The sequence below is a fragment of the Hemiscyllium ocellatum genome, chromosome 26 (assembly GCF_020745735.1).
Source record: "Hemiscyllium ocellatum isolate sHemOce1 chromosome 26, sHemOce1.pat.X.cur, whole genome shotgun sequence".
Classification (NCBI taxonomy): Eukaryota; Metazoa; Chordata; class Chondrichthyes; order Orectolobiformes; family Hemiscylliidae; genus Hemiscyllium; species Hemiscyllium ocellatum.
Window position 1 is genome coordinate 24,039,253 of NC_083426.1, and position 12,960 is coordinate 24,052,212.

The 12,960-nt window shown below is 40.9% G+C and overlaps 1 protein-coding gene across 1 annotated transcript; it reads left to right on the top strand.

The window, feature by feature from the left end:
* The first annotated feature begins 412 nt into the window (after positions 1–412).
* On the top strand, positions 413–6,401 carry ppil1 (peptidylprolyl isomerase (cyclophilin)-like 1). Its single transcript, XM_060845120.1, has 4 exons — positions 413–564; positions 1,364–1,518; positions 2,846–2,914; positions 4,195–6,401. Exons 1-4 carry the CDS (start codon positions 509–511, stop codon positions 4,413–4,415), a joined length of 501 nt encoding a protein of 166 aa, XP_060701103.1. The 5' UTR covers positions 413–508; the 3' UTR covers positions 4,416–6,401.
* The last annotated feature ends 6,559 nt before the right edge of the window (positions 6,402–12,960 follow it).

Below are 12,960 nucleotides of genomic sequence, written 5' to 3' on the forward strand. Positions count from 1 at the left end.
TACCGTTTTTAGATATTTTATACGTTTAATAACAATGGGAGGTGGCTCAGTGGTTAGCACTGCTGCCTCACAGCCCCAGGGACATGGGTTTGATTCCCGCTTCGGTTTGCACATTTTCCCTGTGTCTGTGTGGGTTTCCTCCCACAGTCCAAAGCTGTGCAGGACAGGTGAATTGGCCCTGCTAAATTGCCCGTAGTGTTAGGTGCATTAGTCGGGGGTAAATATAGGGGAGAGGAATGGATCTGGGTGGGCTACTGTTTGGAGGGTCGGTGTGGACTGGTTGGGCTGACGGGCCAGTTTCCATACTGTAACTAATCTATTCAACTTGAAGTTAACGCAGGTTTGCTCTTGAAACTGCAGATGTTGGTTGGAACTGTGCTGTGGGGAGTTGATCTGCCAGCCGAGGAGGATTTGCAGTGACACAGAGGGCGGTTGTGAGCAAGGCTCTGCTTGTACAGAGTCTTAGTGCAGGGGGATTCCCAGGAGCGTCAGCGATAGAACATTGAGAATGTCGGGGATTCCTCCGGACACCTGGCAACCCAAAACTGTTACATTGGAGACCACGTAAGCACGGGGGCATTGACAGCCTGGGAGCTGCTGCGCTGAGACCACAATGAATGAGCAAGGAAGGAACATGGCTTCTTCCTTTAGCTGTAGCAGCTTCACATCACTTTACCAATGCAGGTTTTTTTTGCGCTATTGCACAATGGTTTCACCGTTGTAAGCCAAAGCTTAGCAATCTTCCCTTGTTTTGGGGATAATTTTCTTCTTTTGACCAGATTATTTTTTGAATATTCAAAACACAGCATCAGTACTTAGGAGCACATGTTCACCTTTAATTCATGAAATATATCAAAACAAATCGTTGAGTGCAGAAATCGAAACATTTGGTGAGGGAAGCGTTTTTACTTCTCACTCGTTCTTTATAGTTATTTAGCCGACAACGAAATATGAAAGACTCTTTTTAGGGTTGAAAGAAAACACTTTCTTAACATACGTCTTCAAATTTTCAGTCTTGTATCTCCTCCGGGTTACAGAAACTCCTGTTCTTCACTAAATGCAAGGTGAAATTAACAGGAATGTAGTGCTGGTAGTAACATGAAAAGTGCTCAACAAACTGCAGGTCTCTTTTTGTACGTCGGTTATTTTAAATAAAAGCAAAATACAAAATTCTGCAAAGCAAAGACATTTATTTCTAAAAACTTTTCTGTAGATTTGTTACAAAATTATTTTTAGACAAAGTAGTTTATTTGGTTACTCACAATCTTAAAAGACAAAAGGCTATGGTTGAATTTAGTTGAAATGACGTTAGAATGATGTTCTTGTGGCTGCTTGTTCAAATAATTTATTAATTTTGAAACAGTATGGGAAACATAATGCTGGAGTTGTATTGGAAGCATGCACCGAAAACCTGCAAGAACTTCGCTGAGCTGACTCGAAGGGGTTATTATAACAGTACAAAGTTCCATAGAGTCATCAGTGATTTTGTGATTCAGGGAGGAGATCCAACTGGGACAGGTAAGAATGGGGATAAACAGAGGGTTATGTCAATATTTAACTTTTTTGGACATTCTTATTATTCAACACATTAATCCACACTACAAGCCTGACTTATGATACTTAATCTGTCCTCACTTCCTAAACTTACAAGGAAGTAACTAGTATTAGATGTAGATGGCAGCATGATAGCTCAGTGGTTAGGACTGCTGCCAAGCAGTACCAGAGACCTGGATTCAATTCCAGCATTGGGTGAGTGGAGTCTTCACATTCTCCCCTTGTCTGTGTGGGTTTCTTCTGAGTGGTCTGGTTTTCCGCCACAGTCCAGACATGTGCAAAATAGGTAGATTGGCCATGCTAAATTGCCCATAGTGTCGAGAGATGTGTAGGTTAGGTGGATTAGTCATGAGAAATGCAGGGTTACAGGGAGGGAGGGGGGTGAATCCAGGATGCTCTTCGGAGAGTTGGTGTGGACTTGTTGGGCCAAATGGCCTGTTTCCACACTGTAGGGATTCTATGATTCTGGAATTGGACAATGTTTGCTGGACAATCTTGAATGTGCAGATGTTGAAGGTACTCCAAGTTGTCAATACATAATATAGTCATGATGGGTGGCACGGGCTGCTCAGTGATTAGCACTACTGTCTCACAGCTTCAGAGACCCCACTTTGTTTCTAGCCTTAGGTGGCTGTGTCGAGTTTCCATGTTCTCCCTGTCTCTGCATGGGTTTCCTCCAGATGCTGCAGTTTCCTCCCATAGTTCAAAGATGTGCAGATTAGGTGGATTGGCCATGCTAAATTTTCCCATAGTGTCCAGGGATCTGCAGCCTAGGTGGATTAGCCAGGGTAAATGCAAAGTTATAAGGATAAGGTGGATGTGCTGGATCTGGGTGGGATGCTGTCAGCAGGATTGGTGCAGAATTGGGGGGGGGGGGAGCGAATGCCCTCCTTTTGTACTGTAAAGATTCTATGATTCTCTGATTCAAATTGTATTTATACCTTGCAGTTCTACAGTTTAAGGCTATCAATGCAACCTTTCAAAAAGCAAATGCGTTCCATTTCGATTCCGGCAGCTTATTGCGGAAGATTTCAAATTATACAAACATCGAGTTATAAAGTACAGTAAGAGGCCATTTGGCCCATTGTGCTTGGTCACTTATGTGAAAGAACTGTCTAATTAACCTCAAGTATTCAAGTAATTGTCCTGTTCTCAGTTACCTAGATTAAAGTCAATTTTCAGTAGTGTTCGAGAGATTGTGACTTTTGTTTTCTGATGTATTTTCAAGAAATTCAAAAGCATCTGACAATCGTAGAATGTTTCAACTAATTGTCACTGCTTACTTGTACAGGTAGAGGAGGCTCATCTATTTATGGAAAGCATTTTGAAGACGAATTACACAAAGATTTAAAATTCACAGGTAAAGTCACTGATAGTTTGAACTTGCAGTAAATATTTTGGTTTTATTTAGAAGATCCTACAGTAAGAGAAACAATTATATTTACTGACTAGCTTTTTAGCAAATATTCAGTGTAAAGATAATACATTACTGTATGGTTTGTGTGATGTTACATTAGGAGTTTGGAGTTGAAAGAAATTGGCATCACCTGATGTTTAAGAGGCCTTTCTGTTAGTGCCATCCTAAAAGGCACAAAAATGTTTATGAGGTTGTTTTTTCATACTACTGTTTTTTTCCTAAATATTTTTGGCATTTAACCATATTGTGAGTAAAATCTTTAAAAAAAGGTACTTAGATAAAAAAAATGTTGGGTGAGCCTTACAGTGGTTTCTGCTGCTTGTTAGTTTGTTTTCATCAAATTTCAACAATGACTTAAATTTACTGAAAGTATAATGTCAAGTTTATTAGTTTAAAATCAGTGTAATAACATCACTTTGTTCATCAATGTATAGTAGTTCATCTATTTAAGTATTATAATAACAACCAACCAAAAGAAACTAATTTATTTTTAATAGTTCATCATTGATCAATGTGAGTTTAGTATCAGTTATTTGAACTTGCACAATGCTTGTGTTGAGAAAAGTTCACAAATAGTATAAACAAAATTTTAAGCTTATGAAAACATAACGTTGCTATAATCTTACCAGATCATAGAGCTGCTCTCTCATTTGAGAGATAGGTTTGGTGATAGTTAATCCTGAGGGTCACCACACGTCAGGCAAGGGGAGAGATTGAGAAGGCAAATGCTTCAAGGTGCATTGCAAACTAACCATCCAGCCAACTGAGATAACTGACCGCAGAGTGACAAAGCCAGGAAAATTCAGCCTGGTTTGCTTGTGAATTTTGAAAATGCTTAATATTCTTCAATTGGTTGCAATGTGAACAATTACCTAACCAGACAAAGCTGTAATTTTCTGTACCTAGTGCTAGTATGGCTGGAGTTTGACAATTAGGATGGTTGTATTTTAGTTTGATCAGACTTAAGTTCGCTGAGTTTTAAGTTTAATTTCTGTGTGGAATAGCTGTTATGTGTACACAATGTATATTTTCAACATACAAAGATACAAATTAGGTGCAGGATTAAGTCATTTGACCCTTCCAGCCTAATCCAGTAATGAAACCAAATATTTCTATGTAATAGCATTTATAATACAAAACCACAAACTTAGCAATTAAATATTGTATCTGCTTAATACCAAACTTGAATCACAACTATTTTTATTGTATCTTTCTCTTCATAGGTGCAGGGATTCTTGCCATGGCAAATGCAGGCCCAGATACAAATGGCAGCCAGTTCTTCATTACGTTGGGACCCACCCCACTACTGGATGGAAAGCATACAATCTTTGGTCGTGTGTGCCAAGGGTTGTCAGTAACTAAACGTATTGCATTAGTGGAAACTAATCGTGATGACCGACCTACAGATGATGTAATCATTTTGAAAGCCACAGTATCGCATTAAGGCTAGCTGAAGTTATGCAGTTCATTTAATGATTTGGAATAATTTCCAGGTTGTGGTGTTTTGTCTTTTCATTACCTTATTGATTACAAATCTTGTGAATTTGTAATGGCAGGTTGCTGTTGGTAATCATCCCAAGTCATTTCCTATGGGTGCCTTGTAATAAGTAATGCCTACAGCTTGTAAAGCAATACACAAAAATATGAAATTGAGCAGAAATGTTTAAATCCAATTTTTGTAAAATTTATTACATGGGGAATATTTTAATTTTTTAAAATAAACATAATGATGCCACGTGGAAGACAGCTGCACAATCCTGATAGCAGCATGATCTCTGTCTTCCCATTATGGATATAGTGTAAAACTAAATACATCTTACCTCAAGCACTAGGGCCCCTTGCTCTTTTTCCTGGAAAAACAATATTGAGAACAGGTAATCATTTAGTTATACTTTTGCTATATAACTCTTCATCTTCTTCCAAAATGTTTCTTTCTGAAGAGATTTATGCATATTTTGTTTTTGTTCCACTGAGACAGGGAGATTCTGTTTGTTTTATATTTTTTATTTTCTAATTTAGGCAAATTATTCTGATACTGTTTGTACTTCTCTTGGAGATATGATGGTGGCTGGGTGTAACAAATCAAGTTCAGTTTACCTAAGTGCGTAGTGCTGGTTCTGAGATCTAAGATATATCCTGGTAGCAGAGATCAGAAAGTTTTACCTCAAAGTAAAAGAGTAGACAGGCAGACTCTATAAACAACTAGCATATTTTGATAATTAAACAGGGAGAAATTGGAAAAAAATTCAAAACTACCTGACATTTGCAAGCAGGTATGTGCTATTTGCTAACTGGATTGTTTTTGCACTTAATCAGCAGGCTGTATGTTACCAGTCTTTACTGATTTCAACTGAATACTCAGCTTTTCCAATGTCAAACACTTTCCTAATGTTGTTAACTTTGGCCTCGTAGACCAGGCTTGCATGTTCTTTTGTCTAGTTGAGCACAGGAGTCAACTCCAGTTGTCAGAAGCTGGTATGTTTTATTCTTAAATGCTCGCCAACTCAACATTAAAAGGGGATTGAGCACAAGCTGGACTGATCAAATACACAGTGCTTTTACTAAATTACTATTGTCAGTATTAATACAAGACCATTAATGTTATAGGTGTGAAGACCCACCTTCTACTATCTTTTTGTTTAATTAAAGGAGATTTCCCACCGTACGTTCTTGGTTACTTGAACAACAAAAATACAGTAGTTTCCCCCTGTACCCACAGAGTATATGTTCCATGACCTGTTGTGGAAGCCCAAAACCACAGATGGGAAGGAACTCATTCATTTCAATGGGAAATTTACCTTCCCAGCTGCCCCCGGTCCCTGGTTCCAGAAGCTTCCCTTTAATATGTTTGGACCACATGTAACTGAAACCACAGAAAACAATTCCGTGAATACCGAGGTTGCTCTGTACTGCACCTGCAGGAAATATGAAATATAAATAAAATGCTGAAAATACTCAGCAGATATGGCAGCATCTATGGTGGGGGAAATAAACTAATTTTTCACATCTGTCTCTCTTCATGAAAACTCTAGCCTAGTACTTATCACCTAACAAAATCCAGTCTCTTTGTTATAACCCTCACCTTGACCTCCTTCCACCTATCACATCTCCATCGCCCCTCCCCCAAGTCCCTCCTCCCTACCTTTTATCTTAGCCTGCCCCCCCCCCCCCCCACTTCGACTTGGCCTTCACTACAACAAATTGGGCTACTTGAATCTTTCACTCAGATTTTCTGATTCAAACCACTTCCCTGCCATATGTCCAGAGGTATGTGGCCAAATGTCTGGTCTCAGGTCAGTTATGTGTTAAAGGCAAGGCCTCCGCTCTTCACTGGTGAGTTTGCTGAACAGAACTGGAAATTTCAACGGCAGATTTTGGAAGAAGACAACCTTCAAGCCAGCTGTAAACATTAAAAATACTTTAATTCTGACTATCTGTTTCTGGATCCTGTGCAAGAAGTTGTTGAAAATATTTGTGTTGGCCTGTTGTGAAGAAACAAACTGAGGCTCCCTTTGTCAACCTTTCAGTTTTGAAAATAGGGCATAATCTGTGCCACTACCATCTAACATTCAAAGAGGCTAAGTGGAAGAAAATACGGAGGATGCCATGCTGCTCATTATAATCTGATTAGCATGTAGCAGGGAACTGTATGCCAAGCTGTTGAGTTAAAGCCCAAAAAGCATTACAGCGTTGCCATTTCTGCATTCAGTGATGACTGGTTGGAATAGTCTCAAATACAGTAATGTTTCAGTGATAACAACAAAATCTAATTCAGTTTGGTTTTGTACTGGCACATCTTGTTCATATCAGTGTGAACATGTTTTTGTTGATGAGTTAACTTCAGAAACCTAAAGGTTCTGATTATCTTGGCACTGTACTCACGAATAGGCCTGTTTTCTACTTGTAGCTTAATTTCGGTTCATTTATCAATACTGAACATTATGCACTCCTCATGCATCTCATTAATTACCTTTGAGTCGTGTAGACTGATTTGTGCTCTAGGGCATCTCTCTTACACAGCTTGATATGACTGGAAGATCTAAGTTGAGTAAGTCTTCAGCATGATTGCTGACTATATTCAGTATGTTCCCAGAAATGAACTCAATTTGCACTTTGTCCTGGTTATGTTACTCGAACCCACAGACAACTTGATAAGGGTCTTTTGGCACAGTGATAATGTCACTGTGTCATGGCCAGAAAGCCTGAATTCAAGTCTCATCTGCTGCTGAGGTGTGTCATAACATGTCTAAGCAGGTTGATTAAAAATACCTGCACCTTGATAAAAACAGATCTCCTCTCACTCTTTTCAAAAGAACAATTTTCCACCACTTCTACAGTAAAACAATATGTATCTCTCCCTTTCATCTAAGAGGAAAGTGCAAGGAAAGACTTGTGAAAAAGAGTGAAACCAAAGTCATGTTTTAGCGATCTGCTGAGTTGAAAACTGTCCTTAAAATAAACTATAACTTTTTGTAGCTATCAGCAGCAAGGATGTTGAGTTTGAAAGAAACTTGACATTTTGGCACAAATGTGCAAGGTCCACAATTATCATTTCCACAATGGCTAGCCAGTGCAATGTCTCCATTGAGGATTTTGGGCACTTGAAGGCCTTTTAACCTGTAATAATTGTTGAGTCAGAGTGAGTGAAAACAGTATGCTAGACTTCCAGAAGTATAAGTGACTGTGGGAACTAAGAGCAAGTGAGTTGAGGGAAGAGCTTTGCTGGGATACTCCCAGATAAAAGCGATGAGTCAATGTGAAGCAGAGAGGGCAACAACAAAAATACGGCAAGGAGTAGCATCTCAAGGCAACAGGTAGGTGATCTGTAGTTTGGAGAACCCATACTTGGTGAAGTTTTGAATAGCAATAGAATGGAGTGAGTAAGCAGCATGAAGCAAAGTTAAAATAAAAGCAAATCATTGTCAACAGGAGAGTGGTTTGTTATTGTTAAGATTAGAGCTGAAAATGTGTTGCTGGAAAAGCGCAGCAGGTCAGGCAGCATCCCAGGAACAGGAAATTCGACGTTTCGGGCATAAGCCCTTCATCAGGAATGAGGAAAGTGTGTCCTGCAGGCTAAGATAAAAGATAGGGAGGAGGGACTTGGGGGAGGGGCGATGGAGATGTGATAGGTGGAAGGAGGTCAAGGTGAGGGTGATAGGCCGGAGTGGGGTGGGGGCGGAGAGGTCAGGAAGAAGATTGCAGGTTAGGAAGACAGTGCTGAGTTCGAGGTATTCGACTGAGACAAGGTGGGGGGAGGGGAAATGAGGAAACTGGAGAAATCTGAGTTCATCCCTTGTGGTTGGAGGGTTCCCAGGCGGAAGATGAGGCGCTCTTCCTTCAACCGTCGTGTTGTTATGGTCTGGCGATGGAGGAGTCCAAGGACCTGCATGTCCTTGGTGGAGTGGGAGGGGGAGTTAAAGTGTTGAGCCACGGGGTGGTTGGGTTGGTTGGTCCAGGTGTCCCAGAGGTGTTCTCTGAAACGTTCCGCAAGTAGGCGGCCTGTCTCCCCAATATAGAGGAGGCCACATCGGGTGCAGCGGATGCAATAGATGATGTGTGTGGAAGTGCAGATGAATTTGTGGTGGATATGGAAGGATCCCTTGGGGCCTTGGAGAGAAGTAAGGGAGGAGGTGTGGGCGCAAGTTTTGCATTTCTTGCAGTTGCAGGGGAAGGTGCCGGGAGTGGAGGTTGGGTTGGTGGGGGATGCGGACCTGACGAGGGAGTCACGGAGGGAGTGGTCTTTTCGGAACGCTGATAGGGGAGGGGAGGGAAATATATCTCTGGTGGTGGGGTCCGTTTGGAGGTGGCGGAAATGATGGCGGATGATACGCTGTATATGGAGTTTGGTGGGGTGGTAGGTGAGAACCAGTGGGGTTCTGTCCTGGTGGCGGTTGGAGGGGCGGGGCTCAAGGGTGGAGGAGCGGGAAGTGGAGGAGATGCGGTGGAGGGCATCGTCGATCATGTCTGGGGGGAATCTGCGGTCCTTGAAGAAGGAGGCCATCAGGGCTGTACAGTATTGGAACTGGTCCTCCTGGGAGCAGATGCGGCGGAGATGAAGAAATTGGGAATATGGGATGGCGTTTTTACAGGGGGCAGGGTGGGAGGAAGTGTAGTCTAGGTATCTGTGGGAGTCAGTCGGTTTATAGTGCTGACTGTCCCCATGACTTGTCCGGACTTGTCCTACCTGCCTATCTCCTTTTCCACCTATCCATTCCTCCCTCTCCTCCCTGACCTATCACCTTCATCCCCTCCCCCACTCACCTATTGTACTCTATGCTACTTTCTCCCCACCCCCACCCTCCTCCAGCTTATCTCTCCATGCTTCAGGCTCTCTGCCTTTATTCCTGATGAAGGGCTTTTGCCCGAAACGTCGATTTCGCTGCTCCTTGGATGCTGCCTGAACTGCTGTGCTCTTCCAGCACCACTTATCCAGTATTAATGGCCAGGCTAGCATTTTTGCATGGCCCTAGTTGCCTTTGAGAATGTATTGATCTGCGGTCCTGTGGAGTGCTGTAATGTGGAAACTTTGGATAGTCATTAGTATGAGAGGTGTCATCAGCTGGAACAGTTCAAACTCTGTTTCAGAGCTTCAGCAGAAGCTCATGTCACTTCAGTATTTCTGTGAAGAACACCTTGGATAGCATGTTTCTGTATGCGGTCACCCTGCATGCTAAAAGTGCTGGTAGAGAGGGAATGGGTGATCGTTAGGACTCCTGCAGCACTTGCTTCAGCCTACTGTATTGCCTGAGTGCTTCATTTCTATAATCAGTCATATTCTGAACAATGGTGAGAGTGTTGATTTATCAATGGCTATTTATTTATGGCTATGTCATCTGCAACACAGAACAGGAGGAAGATTTGAACAAATAGAAGATTCTGTGATTAGATAATTAACAAGCATATTACAGTTGCAGAAGTGAATTCAGGATTTGCAGTGCAAGGGACAATAATGGCATTGAACAGTTGCAGAGCATTCTGAGTAGGGAGAGTGACCAGCCAGCAGACAAGGTCCATATTGGTACCAATGAGGGAAGAGGGATAATGTCTCATTGGATTTTTGCAAATTAGGACAGCAACAAGCAAAATGGGCCAGTAAATTATTAATCTGTGGATTATTCCCTAAACTACATATATTGAACAAACTGCCAGAGGAAGTGGTAAAGGTGAATTTTAAAGACATTTGGACAGGTACATGAATAGAAATTATTTAAAAAGATGTGGACCAAATGAAGGTAAATGGGACTAGTTCAGTTTGGGAAACTAGGTTAGTGTAGATGAGTTGGACCGAAAGGTCTGTTGTCATGCTGTATACCTCCAAGACTCTATAAATAGAGATGATGAATGCATGGCTGTACAACAATGGGAAGGAGAATACCAAGTGCAGACTTTCCTTTCCATGTGAAGTTCCACGCCCTTAATCACAGTGAGGATCCACATTGGGGATCGGCAGTTAGAGAAATCACTGTTCCCCAGTTGAATCAAAGAGTGGATGTGTGTTTCACTAGTGGAGCCATATACCAAAGAAGCAACATGAATGCTGACAAACTCTGAAAATATTTCATGTAAAAATAAAGATTAAAACCCTTGTACACAAGGGTAACATGGCAGAACTGTTGTGCATATTTTCCCAATGTTGGGTGGTGACTCACCAGAAATTCTAGTCACTCACTTCATTCTATTGATTTTCAAAACTTAAGTAGTGAGCAGTCTCACCCGAATGCTAATAAAGCACGTGACTACTGCTGCCTAAAATCTATTTTGATGTTGTGTCACTCGTATTTTTTTCAATTTTGGACCCCAGGGAGTAAATAAGCAATGTAGCATTTCAACATATTTCTCTATTTTTGATAACTTCTTGACTAGCCATGACTTTTATTATCTCTCATCCTTTCTTATATGCCCACACATCAAATATTAATGTCTTAAAATTGGATGTTACGGTTTTTCTAGTATAACCTTAATGTAGAATACTATATTTTTCAGAGAAACCTAGTTTGCGAGATGGCCTTAGTTTAGTAGTTTAAGATGAATGATGGAGGCGGGAAAATCCGCCAGAGTTCCTGCATCAGATTGTGATTTCGTGATGACCTTTGAGAATGTTTTAGAATCATAAAGTCATGCAGCGTAGAAACAGGCCTTTTGGCCCACCAACAAACACCAAACTAAAATAATTGCATTAACCTACACTTGATCCATAGCCTACTATGCATTGGCATTTTAAGTATTTATCTAGATGCTTATTAAGAGTAAATGCCTCCACCACCCTCTCAGACAGCATTTATATTACACTTTCACTGAAGGAATTTTCTCCAGACCTCTTCTTAAACCATTAGCTTCTCACCTTAAATTTATGCTCTCTGCACTTCGACACGTCAGCTTGGGGAAGAGATTCTCACAACCTACTCTTTCTATTCTTCTCATAATTTTGTTTACCTCAATCAGTTCTCCCCTCAGCCTCCTCTCCTCCAACAAAAACAAACCCACCCTATCCAGTCTCTCCTTATAACTGAGACCTTTCATCCTCGGCAACATATTGGCGAATCTACTCTGCACCCTCCAGTACATTCACATCCTTCCAATAGTGTGGCAACGAGAACTGCACATAGTGTTCCACCTATACCCTAAAGAATGTTTTATAAAGTAAATTCAAGACATTCTTGCTGGTATATTCTACACCCTGCCTAATGAAGATGATGATGAGGTGCTGGTGTTGGACTGGCGTGGACAAACTTAAAAAAATCACGCAATACCAGGTGATGGCCCAACAAGTTTATTTGTAAGTACTAGCTTCCTGACAAAGGAGCAATGGTCCGAAAGTTAGTACTTACAAATAAACCTGTTCGACTATAGCCTAGTGTTGCTTTATTCACCACCCTGCCTACCTGTGCTGACAGTTTGAGGGATTTATGGACTTATACACCAAGGTCTCTTTGTTCCTCAGTGCACCCTAGTGATCTATGATACGTACCTCTAATCAATACCAGACTGAGACCATTATCTTCACTATCAACAAGACCACCAATTTTCCTGTCATCTGCAAACTTCCAAATTATATCTTCTACATTCATATCCAAGTCATTAATGCACATGACAACAGCAAGGGTTCCAGTACTGATCCCTGAGGTACACCATTAGTCACAGGTTTCCAATCACAAAACCAACCCTCCATCATTACTCTTTACCTCCTTTTTAAAAGACAATTTTGATTCACTTTGCCAACTTGCTTTGGTTCCCATAAGCTATAGCTTTCTGGACCAGTCTTTCATAAAAGACCTTACTAAAGTCCACATAAACCTCATAAACTGCACAAACCTCATCAATATATTTCATTATCGTTTTGAAAAACTCAAATAAATTAATCTCCCTCTAATAAATCTGTGCTGACTATTTCTGCCTTTGCAAACATTTGATTAATCCTGTACTTCAGAATGTTTTCCAATAATTTTCCTACCACTAACATCAGATTAACTGCTCTATAATTACCTGCCCTTCCTTGACCAAAGGAACTACATTAGCTCTCCTCCTTTCTTCTGGCACTTCACTTATGGTCTGTGAAATATTAAATATATCCACCAGCGTCCCAGCAATCTCCTTTCTTGCCTCCTTTCGCACTCTGAGATACAACTCATCAGGCTTAGGGATTTATGCAACTGGATGCCCGCTAAAATATATAACCTATTTTAGCACTTCAGCATCCCGACAGAAATCCCCAGCTACAATGTCTTTCTCCTTTGTGAATATTGATGAGAAATATTTATTTAAGACCTCACCCATATGCACTGGCTCCAGCGCAGATTGCCATTTGATCTCTTTAGTCCCATTCTTTTCCTGGTAAACCTCTTACTCTTAATGTAATTATAAAAGGTTTTCCTTGATCTCATCTGCTAACGATATTTTGTGGCCCCTCTTAGCCCAACTAATTTCAATTTAAACAACCTCCTACATCCTCAAACTTTTGAGGGATGTCCATTGTTTTGTATCTGGCAATT

What these genes read in the sequence shown, in the direction of transcription:
- ppil1 (XM_060845120.1), top strand. Translation starts at nt 509, where the DNA reads ATGTCGGGGATTCCTCCGGACACCTGGCAACCCAAAACTGTTACATTG. An exon ending in AGGAGATCCAACTGGGACAG is followed by an intron (nt 1,519 to 2,845) that starts GTAAGAATGGGG and finishes TTACTTGTACAG; the next exon opens with GTAGAGGAGGCTCATCTATT. An exon ending in CAAAGATTTAAAATTCACAG is followed by an intron (nt 2,915 to 4,194) that starts GTAAAGTCACTG and finishes TTCTCTTCATAG; the next exon opens with GTGCAGGGATTCTTGCCATG.